Source organism: Mercenaria mercenaria, chromosome 8 (genome assembly GCF_021730395.1).
Source record: "Mercenaria mercenaria strain notata chromosome 8, MADL_Memer_1, whole genome shotgun sequence".
Lineage (NCBI taxonomy): Eukaryota > Metazoa > Mollusca > Bivalvia > Venerida > Veneridae > Mercenaria > Mercenaria mercenaria.
This window is the reverse complement of record NC_069368.1, coordinates 15,575,091-15,590,829: the sequence shown is the minus strand read 5'-3', so window position 1 is coordinate 15,590,829 and position 15,739 is coordinate 15,575,091. Positions and strand designations below refer to the sequence as shown.

The 15,739-nt window shown below is 35.5% G+C and overlaps 1 protein-coding gene across 1 annotated transcript in view; it reads right to left on the bottom strand.

The window, feature by feature from the left end:
* The window catches only part of LOC123522999 (insulin-like peptide receptor), a 96,817-nt gene that overhangs the window by 59,219 nt on the left and 21,859 nt on the right, over positions 1 to 15,739 (bottom strand). Inside the window, exon 6 of the mRNA XM_045300578.2 lies at positions 2,500 to 3,039. Within this exon, the coding sequence (XP_045156513.1) occupies positions 2,500 to 3,039 (540 nt within the window). The remainder of the gene's footprint in view (positions 1 to 2,499; positions 3,040 to 15,739) is intronic.

Here is a 15,739-nt window from a genome sequence, read left to right as displayed (position 1 = left end):
GTGGTCCAAGTCTGAATGTTGTAGTTACTGACAAGAACATTTTAAAAGTTTTCCCTATATAAGTCTATATGAACCATGTGACCCCCGGGGCAGGGCCATATTTAACCCTAGGAGGATAATTTGAACAAACTTGGTAGAGAACACTAGATGATGCTACATTACAAGTATCAAAGCCCTAGGCTTTGTGGTTTGGACAAGAAGATCTTCAAAATTTTTCCCTATATAAGTCTATGTAAACCATATGACCCCAAGGGCGGGGCCATATTTGACCCTAGGGGTATAATTTGAACAATCTTAGTTGAAGACCACTAGATGATGTCACATACAAAATATCAAAGCCCTAGGCCCTGTGGTTTTGGACAAGAGGTTATTCAAAGTTTTTCCCTATGTAAGTCTATATAAACCATGTGACCCCCAGGGCGCTGCCATATTTGACCCCAGAGAAATAATTTGAATCATCTTGGTAGAGGACCATTAGATGATGCTTCATGCCAAATATCAAAGCCCTAGGCTCTGTGGTTTTGGACAAGAAGGTTTTCAAAGTTTTTCCCTATATAAATCTATATAAATTATAGAAATAAACAAAGGGCCATAATTCACTCATAAATTGTTGAACCAGTCTGATTTTCAGGGGGACACAACTAGGGTACCAATACATCATTCTGACAAAGTTTGGTCAAAATCCCCCCAGTAGTTTCTGAGGAGATGCGATAACGAGAAATTGTTAACGGACGGACGGACGGACGGAATGACGGACGGACAGACCACGGACGCAGAGTGATTTTAATAGCCCACCATCTGATGATGGTGGGCTAAAAAGTTACAAAATAAGCTATTTATAGTAACATAAAAGGGAAGTAATTCAATAAAAAAAATATTTTAAGTGAACAAAACAAGAGCTGTCAGTGGACAGCGGACTCGACTATTCTCAGTGCTTGATTGTATAATATAAGCAATGAGTAAAACTTTAACATTACAATAAGCATATTCTAAGTCGAAAAGGGGCCATAATTCAGTCAAAATGCTTGATAGAGTTGCCTCCTCCTTTTCACAGACTGGGGTCATGATGGTAAACAAGTATGCAAAATATCAAAGCAATATCTCAATGGACTTTGAAAATATTTGGGGTGGTACGCAAACTTTAACATTTATTCTAAGTCGAAAAGGGGCCATAATTCAGTCAAAATGCTGGATAGAGTTGCCTCCTCCTTTTTACAGACTGGGTTCATGATGGTAAACAAGTATGCAAAATATGAAAGCAATATCTCAATGGACTTTGAAAATATTTGGGGTGGTATGCAAACTTTAACATTTATTCTAAGTCGAAAAGGGGCCATAATTCAGTCAAAATGCTTGATAGAGTTGCCTCCTCCTTTTACAGACTGGGGTCATGATGGTAAACAAGTATGCAAAATATGAAAGCAATATCTCAATGGACTTTGAAAATATTTGGGGTGGTACACAAACTTTAACACTTATTCTAAGTCGCAAAAGGGGCCATAATTCAGTTAAAATGCTTGATAGAGTTGCCTCCTCCTTTTTACAGACTGGGGTCATGATGGTAAACAAGTATGCAAAGTATGAAAGCAATATCTCAATGGACTTTGAAAATATCTGGGGTGGTACGCAAACATTTGTGTGACGCTCATGCTAACGCCGGGGCGAGTAGGATAGCTCCCCTATTCTTCGAATAGTCGAGCTAAAAAAGGGATCTGCCAAATAAAAACAAGAGCCCCGCAATGCAGAGTAATATACACACAAAACAGTCATATGACCTGTGACCCATAAGTGTGACCTTGGACCTAGTGATAAGGGTTCTGTGCTATGCATATGGTCTATGTGAGGTTAAGAAATGATGCATGTTTTATAAAAATTCCAATGACTTAAAGTCCCTCCAGTAACAGGGGCCACAAGCAATATTTGTATGATGTTTGACCACGATAGGCTCAAACATTTCGCAGTTATTGAATGGACACTTTCTGGACACTGTGACCTTAACCTTTGACCTATTAAACACCAAAACAATAGAGGTCATATACAGGCCACAGGCAAATCATCCTTTTAAGCTTGACCACTATAAGTCAAAGCTTTCATTAGTCATTGACAGGAAACCAAAATATAAACTGACCAAACCTACTGACATGAAAAAGACTATATAACTGCTCAGATTCAACGGATGGCAAAAAAATGTCTTTTTTCAAGTACAAAAAAAAATATTATTGTTCTGTTTTGAGAAAAGCAAATTCTCCAGAGACCTGCTCAGCTTGGCTCTTAATAATGACAGCATTTATCAGTGTTGTCTAATGGAACAAAAATCAATATGGTCATTTGCTTAATGTAGGAATAATATCGGTTAAGAGAAATGTTGACACAAAATAATTCAGTCAACTATTGATAGTAAAAATTATATATCAAATTTGTACGCCAACATTAACTTCTTTTAATATACATGAATTCTTAAGAGTCCTTTTTTCTCAGTAAGTTGTATCTTATACTTACATAACATTTTCTGACAGTCATTGATGGTCCAGCACCGGGGTACCTTCTTTACATATTCAACGGTTTCATCGCACGTACTCGGACACCTGTTTACACATTCCTGAACATCCTTATTGCCTTTAAAATAATTTTCTGACATGGAGATTCCAGTTGTGATTTTTGACCAGTCCACCGTTTCAATATAACAGAGATTGGGATTTTTCTCTAACCTGACAGCACCACGAGGTATTGACACCAAACTAGACAGCCCCAGTTCAACCAGATCTGGCATTTCAAACGCGACCAGGGCATAATCACTGAACAGTCTATCTCCGCGTATAATAGCTAGATTTGGAAACAACTGATTTAGGCTTCGTAAATTATCAACTCTGAAGAGAACAAGGAATTCAGTGATCTCCACAAGGTTCGGGAAGCTGTACCTCTGGAAATCTTCCCACTTTCCTGCGATGAGGAGAATCGTCAAGTTACCCTCAATCACGTTGCAATACCTCAACCTGTTCAGGGAATCTACCGAGTTTCGAATATCCATCGTGCCACAAACTGAAATCACACAACATAAGAACAAGTTTTAGTCTGATAGAAAATTTTAAAGTTCAAACTAGATGCGTGTCCATAAGACACTGGTGCCCCACTATCTTCCTGTCACTGTACATGGTTGTATGACTCCATATGTGAAATATTTTATTTCCTAACCCTTACCCTGCTAAATTTCTAGAATGAACTTGTCCATCTTTGAATTTGGACAGTACCATTAACTGTTATCTTACCAAAAAGATACTGACTGAATAGTGACCAGTGCAGATCAAGATCCGACTGCACGGATGTGCAGGCTTATCATGATCTACACTGGTCGCAAAGGCAGAACCGATCATGTCCAGCATGATATGGGCTAATATAAATGCAACATTAACTTTTAAACACTTTATGTGTATTTTTTCACAAAGTCAATGACCATAGCTCTGGTCTGGCTTAAATCCAAACAGAACACCAGGTGAACAACTTCACATCCTATATAACATCTTTGTTTGATAACTCTATGTGGAAAAAAAATTTTAAGAGGTACATGGGACACAAACTTTTATGCCCATTTAAGCATATTTTTGTTTGAAGTCAAAGGCCATACCTCTGGTCTGACTGGGTGAAATCTCAAACAAAACCAAAGGTGAACAACTTCACATAATGAATAATATTCCTGTAATGTTTCATAATCTTAGGTCAAATTTTTTTTTTGAGATACAAGTGACACAAACTTTTAGGCCCTTTTATGCATATTTTTGACAAAGTCAAGGGCATTAACTCTCACCTGACTGAGTGAAATCTCAATCAAAAGCTTAGGTGCACGACTTCTTCACTTCACATTCTAAATAATTGTCCTGTTTTTCATAATTCTAGGTCAAATACTTTTTGAGATACATGCAACACAAACTTTTTGGCCCTTTTAGTACTTTTTATGCATATTTTTGACTAACTCATGGGCCATAACTCTGGTCTGGCTGTGTGAGATCCCACTGAAAACACCAGGTGCACAACTTCCTGTGTTTAATAAACAATCCTGTGAGGTTTGATGACCCTGAGTCAAATACTTTTTGAGAGTTCAATTCTAAGTGCCCCCTCTGCCAAATTCTGGTGCGCACAAAAGTTAAAGGAGCATTACTTGCTAAAATGTCCTAGTTCTTAAGACGTAAAAGGATGCAATATACTGTATCTGTAGTAAACATCACATGGTAATAGGGTCGAATACATTCAATATTGCCAGCCGCAGCATGGATGAGATGACATTCCCAGCAATAAATGGAAACAATATCACCTACTCAAATCAAATGTCAAACATGCATGTTGCAAGAAGTTCAACCTAAACAATTTTAAACATGCAAAGTCACAACAATAATATTTCCCTGTCTTTAAAGTATATGTATATATGTAATTAATGTTAACTTTGGTCTCACCAAGTAGCATGTACAGTGCAATAAAATTCAAAATAAGCATACCGGCAAACGTCAAGTTAATTATTTCATTAACACTAAGAAGGTAGTAATATTCTTTAGATTGCACCTCCTATGAATATGTTCTTTGATCCAATCTTCAAAACATGTCAAATTTTAACAACAAGTCGCTCACATGACCATGCCTATTTGACCTTGAGTAAATGTGTGTCACACTGTATTATGAAAGGTGACAATGGTGATACGTATATATCAAAAACATAAATGCTGAAATGTGCAAATATGTAACCAAGACAGGAAATCCGGATTAAAAACCTTTGAAGATATAATCTTAAGAAATGTGTCAAGACACACTTTTACCATTGGTATCAATTACATGCAGCATAAAACATAGCAAAAAAAAATCTCATTCTGAATAGACAGGAAAAAGTATATAACCTTTAGATAATAATATAATATAAATATATAATAATAGGGTTATTATAACAGTAACTTCATCTGGAATGTTGTATTCGGCCTGAGTGGATTTTGTCGGGTCGGGCCTGGCAAAATCCACAAGAGCTGAATATAAAATCCCAGATCTGGCTACTGTTATGACCCTTTTATCATATACCTCCATCTTTTTATTTGTTGTTTTTGTTATCGAATGAAATCTTTAATGTTTATCAATGTTAAAATAGTACTGAGTGTAGTTTTTTTGTGTGCGCTGTTTATAGAACTTTGTCAAGTCATGCATTTCAAATGAAAGTAGTCCAACAACATACAATAGAAAAGGTACAACACAGACTTTTTCTGTCTGTTTGTACATCCTTTTGAGATACAAGCTGTGCTTTTGACAGAATTCTAATTTATAGGTATATAATAGATATAAATTCCCTTAAATAAAATCAGCACTAGTCCACTCTAGGTTTTAGAAAACACTAACAGAATCCACTCCACTACAAGTTTTAGTATACCGTATGCATGTTTGACCATGACAGACATAAAGCAAAATTCAGGATTTTATAATTCAGGCCTACATCAAATCAATGCTGTCTGGCAGTTCAATCAAGCAAAACAAACTGAATTTTCATTTTAAAAGTCTCGTGTAAGGACGTTTCCAACCAAGTTTGATGAAAAACAACCATGTGGTCTTTGAGAAGAAATTGTTCAAAGGATTTTCTTTATTTAAGCTCTGGCAGACCTGAAAAGTGCCCAAACACAACCAATTGAACAAAACTGAGAAAAGCCCCATTATTTCCAGTGATGGCCCCAAAACGTGTAACTGTTAGAGCATGCTTGAGAGAGGTCCTACCGTGGATAATACAGCTAAAGTTTAATTCATCAAATGAAAAGCTGTTTAAAGATTTTTCCGTCTTTAGCTCTAATAAGTAGAATCATCTAAACCAAGATAACAGAGGTTCATGCAAGAAAGCTCTGGAACAAGTTTCATGAAGGTCCGTCAAGTGGTTCTTGAGATAAAGGCTTTTTTATTTTAACCTTTACCCTGCTGAATTTCTGAAATGGACTGTTCCATCTTTCAGTTTTGGCAATACTATTTATTATTCAAAGGGGTGTTCACTGAAAATTTACTGACTGAATAGCGAACAGTGCAGACCAAGGATGTGCAGGCTGATCTTGGTCTGCACTGGTCGCAAAGGCAGAATTACTTGCCACCAGCAGACTAAAGGTTAAGCTGCAGTAGCCCCAAAATGAGGCCAAGCCAAAACCATTTGAATAAATTTCCGAGAGGTATATGGCAGGATGCTGTAGACAAAGTTTGGTATAGTTCTGGACAGTAGTTTCAAAGGAAAAAACATTGACAGATGATTGTCAATGAGCAATGGAAGCCGGTTCATTCACCTTTACTAAACCTGGTAATTGTTCATTAATCATGATGAAAAGCCAGTTTATATGTAGTAAGTCTGGCCAAACAAAGTCAAAATGTTAAATGAGCATAAAACGTATTTCCGGAATTTTTTGTTTTCTGAAGAAAATTTCTAGGAATTGTCAATTGTCCAGATTCTGTCAATTTAACAATTAAATATCATTCTACACGCACATTAATAGTTAATTAATTCTATCTAAAAACAGACACCTACAATGTTTTCAATCTAATGTAGTATGTACTTTTTAAATGTCATACCATTATTTTCACTGTGGGGTTTTGTTCTATATTCTGATATTGCATAAACTGTACCAAAATTTCAACTTAACCCTTAGCCTGCTGGCAGCAGATGATTCTGCCTTTGCGACCAGTGCAGACCAAGATCAGCCTGCACATCCGTGCAGTCTGATCATGGTTTGCACTGTTCGCTATTCAGTCAGTAAATTTTCACTGAACACCCCTTCAAATAATAAATGGTACTGCCCAAATTGAATGATGGACCAGTCCATTATAGAAATATAGCAGGGTAAGGGTTAATCATGTTCATGTACACATTTCTTGCAATAAATTTCACACACCAAAAATATTTAAGCAACAAGTACACATGAATCTGTCCTTTGTAGAATAATTAAAAAGCCATAAAAATGCAGCTAAAACAACAACAAAATGAACCTGTTACTGGACATATCCTCCATAAAACGACAAGCATAGTTCAGTAAGCCCAGAGAAGGAAATGAATTCTTTCTGTAGTCCATGCACATTTTAAGCAACACTTTATCACATTTTTCACCTTTCATACACTGTTTTAAAGACAAGTTTACAAGTTCAAAATAACAAAGTAATTACAAGGCCAAGTATTCTTTTGACATTCATTTGAATTATACATGTCCCTTTTAAACAAGATAATAATGATAATTCAATAAATTAAGCAAAAACGCCAGATTCACACTGTATGTAGCTTCAGCATTCATTTATTTCCCATTTACGGTACCTTGGTTGCACAACTAGACTTACAAAGTCTGTTGAGATCAAATAGTCTGTAATAATATTAATTTCTTCACACTGACACTAAATTATTTTCTCAGAAAAACATTTTCTTTCTAGGCTCATCTCAATCTTAGAGACAGAGGCAAGAGATATTGTAAATTTTTTTAGAAAGTGGTATCAGAGAGGATTGATTTTATGGCCAGGTGCTTTACATTCAATGACTCTAACGACTGATGCCAGTCTATAGCACAACCAACATAGGCAAAAAGTAGATACCAGTAGTATTAAATAATTTTAAGAAGTCTTGTCCAGCTTTAAGCTTTTCTTCACAGCTACTAAGAGAACCTATAATATCCTGTTAAACAATTATCAATACTGTCTTCAATAGGTAGGTTTTGATGTAAAATAATTCAAAACAAGAAATTGCAACCAAAGGGGATAAAGCTTTGGTCATAATTCCTCACACTTAACTAAATTACTATATAATACTGTTATCTAAGAAACTTTAGACCACGATAATCCGTAAATAGCCAATCAAAAAGCAGACTTGTACCCGTCTATATTTCATATACAACGGTAGCGTTGTATATATATCGGGGGAAACTTGGGCAAAAAAACGCGTGAATTTCGTGTCAGTTTACCATCTATCAATGCAGGCTAGCTAACGCCGGAGTTAAATGACCTTGCAATATTCTCACCAGTTATCAATGGGATAAAAAGAAGATTGACTTGGAGATAAATTCAGTTGACAACGTCTAAATATTAATATCGTAAAAATGACCCCATGTTATTGGATATAAATAAAAGGGTTCACATGACTGAAATACAAGACTGGAATAACTATACATATAACAAGAGCTGTCTATAAGACAGCCAAGCTCGACTATTCGAAATATTGTCACAGAAGCAGGAAATTATTACCCAAAATTTTAAATATCAAAAGAGTTTTAAGTTCGAAAGGGGACATAATTTGACCAAAATACATATCAGAGTTATGGGACTTGGTGCTATCAACTAGTTTTATAAACCCGAAGAAACATGTTAAGTTTCAATTCAATATCTGCATTTGTTTTGGGGATAGTAACTTGCATGTAAAACTTTAACCAGAATTTTCTAAGTCCAAAAGGGGGCATAATTTGCTCAAAATACATGTTAAGAGTTATGGAACTTGACCCAGTGAGTTTGGTAATTGACCTAGAAAAAGAATAAATAAGTTTCAAAGCTATATGCCTTTTGGTAATAGCTGTATGTACTTGCACGCAAAACTTTAACCAGGATTTTCTAAGTCCAAAAGGGGGCATAATTTGCCCAAAATACATGTCAGAGTTATAGGACTTGGTGCTATCAACTAGTTTTATAACCCCAAAGACACATGTGAAGTTTCAAGTTAATATCTGTAGTAGTTTTGGAGATAGTTACTTGCATGTTAAACTTTAACCAGGATTTTCTAAGTCCAAAAGGGGGCATAATTTTGCCAAAATACATGTCAGAGTTATGGGACTTGACCCAGTGAGGTAGGTAATTGATCTAGAAAAAGAAAAAATAAGTTTTAAATCTATATGCCTTTTAGTAATAGCTGTATGTACTTGCACGCAAAACTTCAACCAGAATTTTCTAAGTCCAAAAGGGGGCATAATTTGGCCAAAATGAAGGTCAGGGTTATGGGACTTGGTGCTATCAGCTAGTTTTATAACCCCGAAGACACGTGAAGTTTCAATTCAATATCTGCATTAGTTTTGGAGATAGTAACTTGCATGTAAAACTTTAACCAGAATTTTCTAAGTCCAAAAGGGGGCATAATTTACTCAAAATACATGTTAGAGTTATGGAACTTGACCCAGTGAGGTTGATAATTGACCTAGAAAAAGAAGAAATAAGTTTCAAAGCTATATGCCTTTAAATGATAGCTGTATGTACTTGCATGCAAAAACTTAACCAAGGTGTGACGCCGACGCCGACGCCATGGTGAGTAGAATAGCTAGACTATTCTTTGAATAGTCGAGCTAAAAATCAAATTGAATTACAAGAAACTCCATATTTGTAGTGTAGAACCAACTGGGTACATACGTAATTTACACATTCACTGAAACGTTTCCAACAGTTGTATTTTTTATGTTCTCTTGTTATAAAATAGACATGTCAGCATGATCCTTACATTTGCAAACAACTAGATCCAGTTGTTCGAAACTTTTAACAGGCGATTGAGCTAACGGTCGATAAACTTTATTAGTATATTTCGACATTTTAGAAAACTTAGAAAAATAAATGTGCTTGTTAAAGGATTATAAAACCATAAATCATCATTAAATACAGTAAAATTAAAACATTATACTAGTGTTTCCCACCCACCAATACAAGTATCTTGAATAGAAATTTAACAGGCGGTTAGTTTAACAGCTTAATGCGGGGGTCGTGGGTTCGAGCCCCATTGGGGTCACGACCATGACTTCTCACATGACCATGTACTGGTTTTCCCAGGAAGCGGACTCAGGAGTGGTTCCAATACGCTTGAAGCTTTTATCACAATCGAGCTAAAACAAATTAGTATAAACTAAACTAAGCTAAACTAACAGCCTGTTAAAGTTTCGAACAACTGGGCCATGTCAGAAAGTGGAACATCATTCTTACAAGAAAGGCACGATACAGTAAAACGTGTTCGTAGTCCTACGAGCATCTACGCACTAACTATATCCTGATAAACAAAATAAATTAAAATGAATATAACCATAATTATTGTCACTATACCTATTGTTAAAAAGTGATTTCTAATAGAATCTGATAATTTGTATGTGATTATGTATATTACCAGTAAGCACTAGTCCATACTTAAAATACCAGATTACTTAAACAACAGTATTTTTTATTCCAACATGTTTACATCCGATTTGCTATTAGCCTTTTTTGTAGTTTCGGAACCTGGCTACCTTCTTGAATCAACGTATCTGTCATTGTCTTTCGCCAACATGCAAACTCCTCACAAAAACGAATTGTTCAGCAGTTCAATTTTGAGAATTTTTAAGAAATCGATATTTAACTGTTTTGCATTTGCGATTGCAAATGACTCAAAAGTGTTAATGAACATCAAATTTTAATAAATCCGGTATTTGAGTAAAACTGAATTTATACAAAATAACCTGCATTCTTTCATATGCCCTACTGACAAATAAGCGCTAACGGTACAAAGATAATATCACTCTTATAAAAACACCTTAATCCTAATTTCTATAGAACGCGTGGGACAATTTTCAATAATTGCAGTTTTTATGTCACTTGGTCTAAGTCGGATAGACAACTCGTGCCGTTGTCTACGGTATATATACAACTCGCTTTGCTCGTTGTATATATCCCGTAGACAACGGCACGAGTTGTCTATCCTATACACCTTTCAGGATGCTACAGACCAAGCTGAAAGAAAATCTGCTGAGCGGTTAAAGGGAAAAAATCATTTCAAATTATTACTACTGTGAAATCATTAATATTCTTCGGGGACTAATTTTCGTGGATTTCGCGGTTGAGTCAATCCACGAAATTTAATCCCAATAAAAGTAAAATTTCCATTAATTTTATGTTCAAAAGTTGAAATCCAAGAATTCATATCCCCACGAAATTGCCATTTTGACAAAAACCACGAAATTTCATGCCTACGAAATTAAATGATTTTACAGTATTTTACAAGGAACCAAGTACACCCCCATTTTGAAGGCATTAAACACCAAAACCAAAAGTTTGATTAAGATTCATCAAGCAGTTTATGAGGCATTTCTATTTTTAGCTCTAAAAGGGGCCTCCCTTAACCCTTGAAAAAACTTGGGAAGACATTATAATGATGCTAAGACCATATCTAGTGGAGATCCATGAAGCTGTTCCAAAGTTGTTTTCAAGATTTTTCTGTTTTTAGGTTTAATAGCCCTTAGAATGGACCAAGTACCCCCGTTTGAAAAAAATACATGGGACAGCACCTTAAAAATATGCTACAGACAAAGTCTGATGAAGATCAATCAAGCAGTTTTTTAAAAGAAGTCCTTTAAATGTATTTCTATTTGTTAAATAGCTCTAAGTTGTGTCCTCCACCTCTGATTCATGTGGGGAAGTTGGCAGTTACTTGCGGAGAACAGGTTTGTACTGGTACAGAATCCAGGAACACTGGTTAGGTTAACTGCCCGCCGTTACACAACTGAAATACTGTTGAAAAACGGCGTTAAAACCCAAAACAAACAAACAAACAAATAATAGCTCTAAGCTGCCCCTAAAAGGGGCCAAGTGCCCCAATTTAAACAAACTGAGGACCTTATAATGATGCAACAGGCCAAGTTTGGTGTTATTCTGACCAGCAGTTTTAGAGAAGATGTTTATGCAAACTTTGGACGATGGACACCCGCCTATCCACCTATACTAACAGTTCACCGCCCTAAATTTCTGGTTCAGGTGAGCTAAAAATAAGCAGTAATGTCAGGACTAAAACCGATATTTGAAAAATTGTGAAATATTAAGTACAAAGACCTATATAATTTATTTGGCCACAAAATTTACAACTATAAAAAGTTTCATTAAAATTAACAATGTGGGACTTTTTCTTTACCTCAAAATGTCATCGACCAAAGCCCATTGTGAAAACTGATCAAGGACCTATATTTTCAAATCAGTAAAAAAAACGTCAAGCAAATTACCCTATTTTTTTACTAGCTGAATTTCCTTTAACAATATTGTTTGATAAAAATTTACAATGAAATACGAAGAACAAGTGAATTCTTTCACTCTTCTGCAACCGTTTTTGATGTTTTGTGATAGGGGATAAACATATGATACATTTATCATCAAAATAACAAGTCTCTGATGTAGCTACAACTTATTAGGACAAGAAGCCTAAATGGACTTAAGTCGCTCACCTGAGGAGGACTATGACCTGCTTCTAACCAAGGTTTATGAACATCCAGAACAGGCATTTCATCAAGCTATTTTAATGGCTTTTTTTTTCTCCTGCTGCAACAACCCCAAAAGAAAGTAACAGATCAAGTTCCGTGGAGATCACAACAAGGCCTTGTTTACAGATTTTTCAATTTTTAGCTCTGGCAGTCCCTTAGACTAAGCTGCAGTGAAACAGAAATATTTCAATAAAATAAAAGAAGCCCAATCCCAGGATGCTGCAAACTAAGTTATGCTGTTCATGAATTAAAGTGAAAATGTTTGGCTATGATCCATCAACATCAAGTGACTCAAGAGAAGAAGTTATTTTAAAGATTTTTCTATTTTTATCATTAGCAGCCACTAAAAGTGGTAAAGCGTAACCATTTGAACAAATGTGAGAAAGGACCATACAACAACTCTAAACACCAAGTTTGGTGAAGATCCATCAGCCGTCCATGAGAAGAATCTATTTCTCTTTAGCTCTGGTGGACCCTAAAAGTAGACAAGCAGAACTATTTCAGAGATGGCCATGCCAGGATGGTATAGACTATGTTTGGTGTAATTCTGATCAGTAGCTCATGAGAAGAAATGAAAATGAATAGACGCTGAATGCAGGAGGATGGATGCCACACTATCAACCTAAACTAACACCTTACCCTGAACAAAGTTCAGGTGAGCTAAAAACCCTTCAGGTCATTACTCCTTCAAGGTGAAATGCAAAATTACGTGTATGATAACAGTAAAAACCAAGGAATTTTTTTTAACGATTTTTATCATAGATTATTAGGTGCATACAAACAGTGGAGAATGAGTAAGAAGGCTTGTAAATGCGCTATACAAAATAAACAAGTCTCAAGGTCGGCTGTAAAGTCTGAATCAACTAGTGCTGTTCATATCAGCAAAAGCAAATTTAGATTGGAGAAATATTTTTATACATACCGATGACGAGTAATCACAGAAATTCACTGTGTTTATTATTTATTTTCTATTTGGCATGACTTGCTAATATAATACATGACTTGCAAAATTAATGACCTGACAATATATAATACAGTCATGAAAATATATATATAACTTAACCTCAGAATGTACTAGTGCCTGAGAGATCTTTAACATTATGCCCTAAATCACTCACCTGAGTTTAACAGGTTGCTTGGACAACTTTGGTAGGGGGTTGCACATAGAAAATATCTGTGAAATTACTTTGAAATACCGGTAGGACCAGCTTTTTTCTGAGAAGGATATTTTTCCAGGTTCTCACTGTATGTAACGTTATAGATAGAGTTTATGAAGTGAATTTTTCGTGAAAAAGAAACCGATAGGGAGGGAAACGGAGCATAGCGGAGTGACCGACTGAGGTTTCTTTTTCTCGAAGAATTCTATTCATGGACTCTATCTGACTTAGTGTGAAATCTACGACTGACCAATCATAATTGCAGAGTCAGTAATGTTGACGCTCTTCAGCGTGTAGAGCTGTTCTTCGAAAATTATTGCTACAGTTACATTGGTCTTCATGGATAAGAAGCAACATTTTTTGAAAAATGACTTACTCTGATTGGTCAAAAAAAGTAGGTTGCACACTATATACATACAGGAAAAAGAAACCATGTTTTTTTTTTACCATGTTTTCGACAAACTGAAATAATTTGAACAAACTTAGTATAGGGTCACTGAAGGAACATTTCTAACTGGATTTCATAAGGACAAATATTTTGACCTTGTATTATATAAAACCAGGTAGATTTCTATGACTTGTGGTTAAGAACTAGCTTTTTTACTTATGACTGTTACAATTTATCCTAGATTAAGACAACATTCTGACGTTGTGAAGATAGTAGAAATGTGATCCTGATTGTAATGTCTTATAAGCCATGCATGAAAACAACAAGGTATGCAACTGATCCAGCCCTGGACCGCGCAGTCGTAGCTCATTGTTCGCTAACAGTTCTCATCCAATGCTTTAAAACGAACGCTGAGCTGACCAGAGCCGATGCGCAGGGGTGGATCCATTGTCGATACACTATGTGGTTTCTCATGCAGTATATGGTATGAAAGAGAGACCTAGCTGTATCTAGAATTCATAGAGACACACATTCTGACGAACATTTATTATGATCAAGTAGAAAATGTGGCTTCTTGAGTGTTAACAAGGTTTTCCTACGATTTGACCTAGTGACCTAGTTTCAAACACAACCTATATTTCATAGACAAGCATTCTTATAAAGTTTTATTAACATACTGACAATGGCAATGATCACTTTTTTGAAGTTTGGTGTAATTCCTCCTGCTGATATCAGAGCAGTGGACAAGGTAAAATAGGACAAATAAAGGGCCATAATGTCACTGAAAATCATTGAACTGGAATGTTCTGATAATAATGCACAATGAACAACTAGACTTGGCAATGGTCACTCTTGGGAAGTTTGGCAGAGAGACAGACAGGCAGCAATAAATGAATATATCTCCCACACTACAGTGTGAAACATAATAATTCAAACAATCTCTGCAGGGTCACCCAAGATTTCACTTTCAGGTCAGCACTTTCTAACAAGATTTTTATTGTTTCTACTTTAATATATTGACAATGTCCCCTACTAGTAGCAGAATTATTTTCTTACCAATCTTAGTAAAGGGTCATCCAAAGGAAAACATGTGATTTTTTGAAAATCGAACTAGTGGTTTAGGAGATGCCATTTGAAGATATTTCTATTTTTAACTCTAGTGGCAATGATTTTGATGAATTGTAATATAATCTGAACAATGTTCTGAAAGGGACAACCATGCAACATTTGTTTGAAACTAGTAGTTAAAGACAAGAAGATTTTTAAGTTTCTACCATAATGCATATAGGGAATCTTAAAGTCATGTTTTTCCACCAATCAGAATAATCTAAACATTCTTGATAGAGTCACACATGCATCATTCTTGGGAAATTATTCTGAAATCAGGCCAACATTATCTGACAAGAACGTTTTAAAGCTTCCAATACATAGTTAATAGTGGGAAAGTGACTCTGTCACATGGGCGGCCGTGTTTTTGGACACATCGTAACAATTTAACTATCTTGGCAGAACATAGACCAAATATCATTTATGTAAAATCGTTTAATATCAAAGTTTATCTGGTACAAAAAAACAAAATAATTTTTAAATTTTTAAAGTATATCCTGTATTGCAGTTGAGAACAGGTGTCTTAATTTTCCTTTTGACAGCGTTTTCTGATATTTCCACTGACCTGAAACTCAACAACTGCTATTTCTGCACAGAAATAGCTTTATTTAGACATTATGTATTCAAAAGAACTTTTAATGGTTTCGTGTAATACTGAAATTCAATATTTTAACAAAAAGCTCTGCAATTTTAAGGACATTTCTTTTGAAATTAATATAGGAACACTTAACAACCCCTCAATGAATGTGACAATATTATAAAACAGATAAAGTCGCATAACACAAACAACGTCTCTGACCTTGACTGATTTTTCCTCTTAATCATTATGACAGGCCTAACAAGCCTGCAATACAGAATATCATGACAGC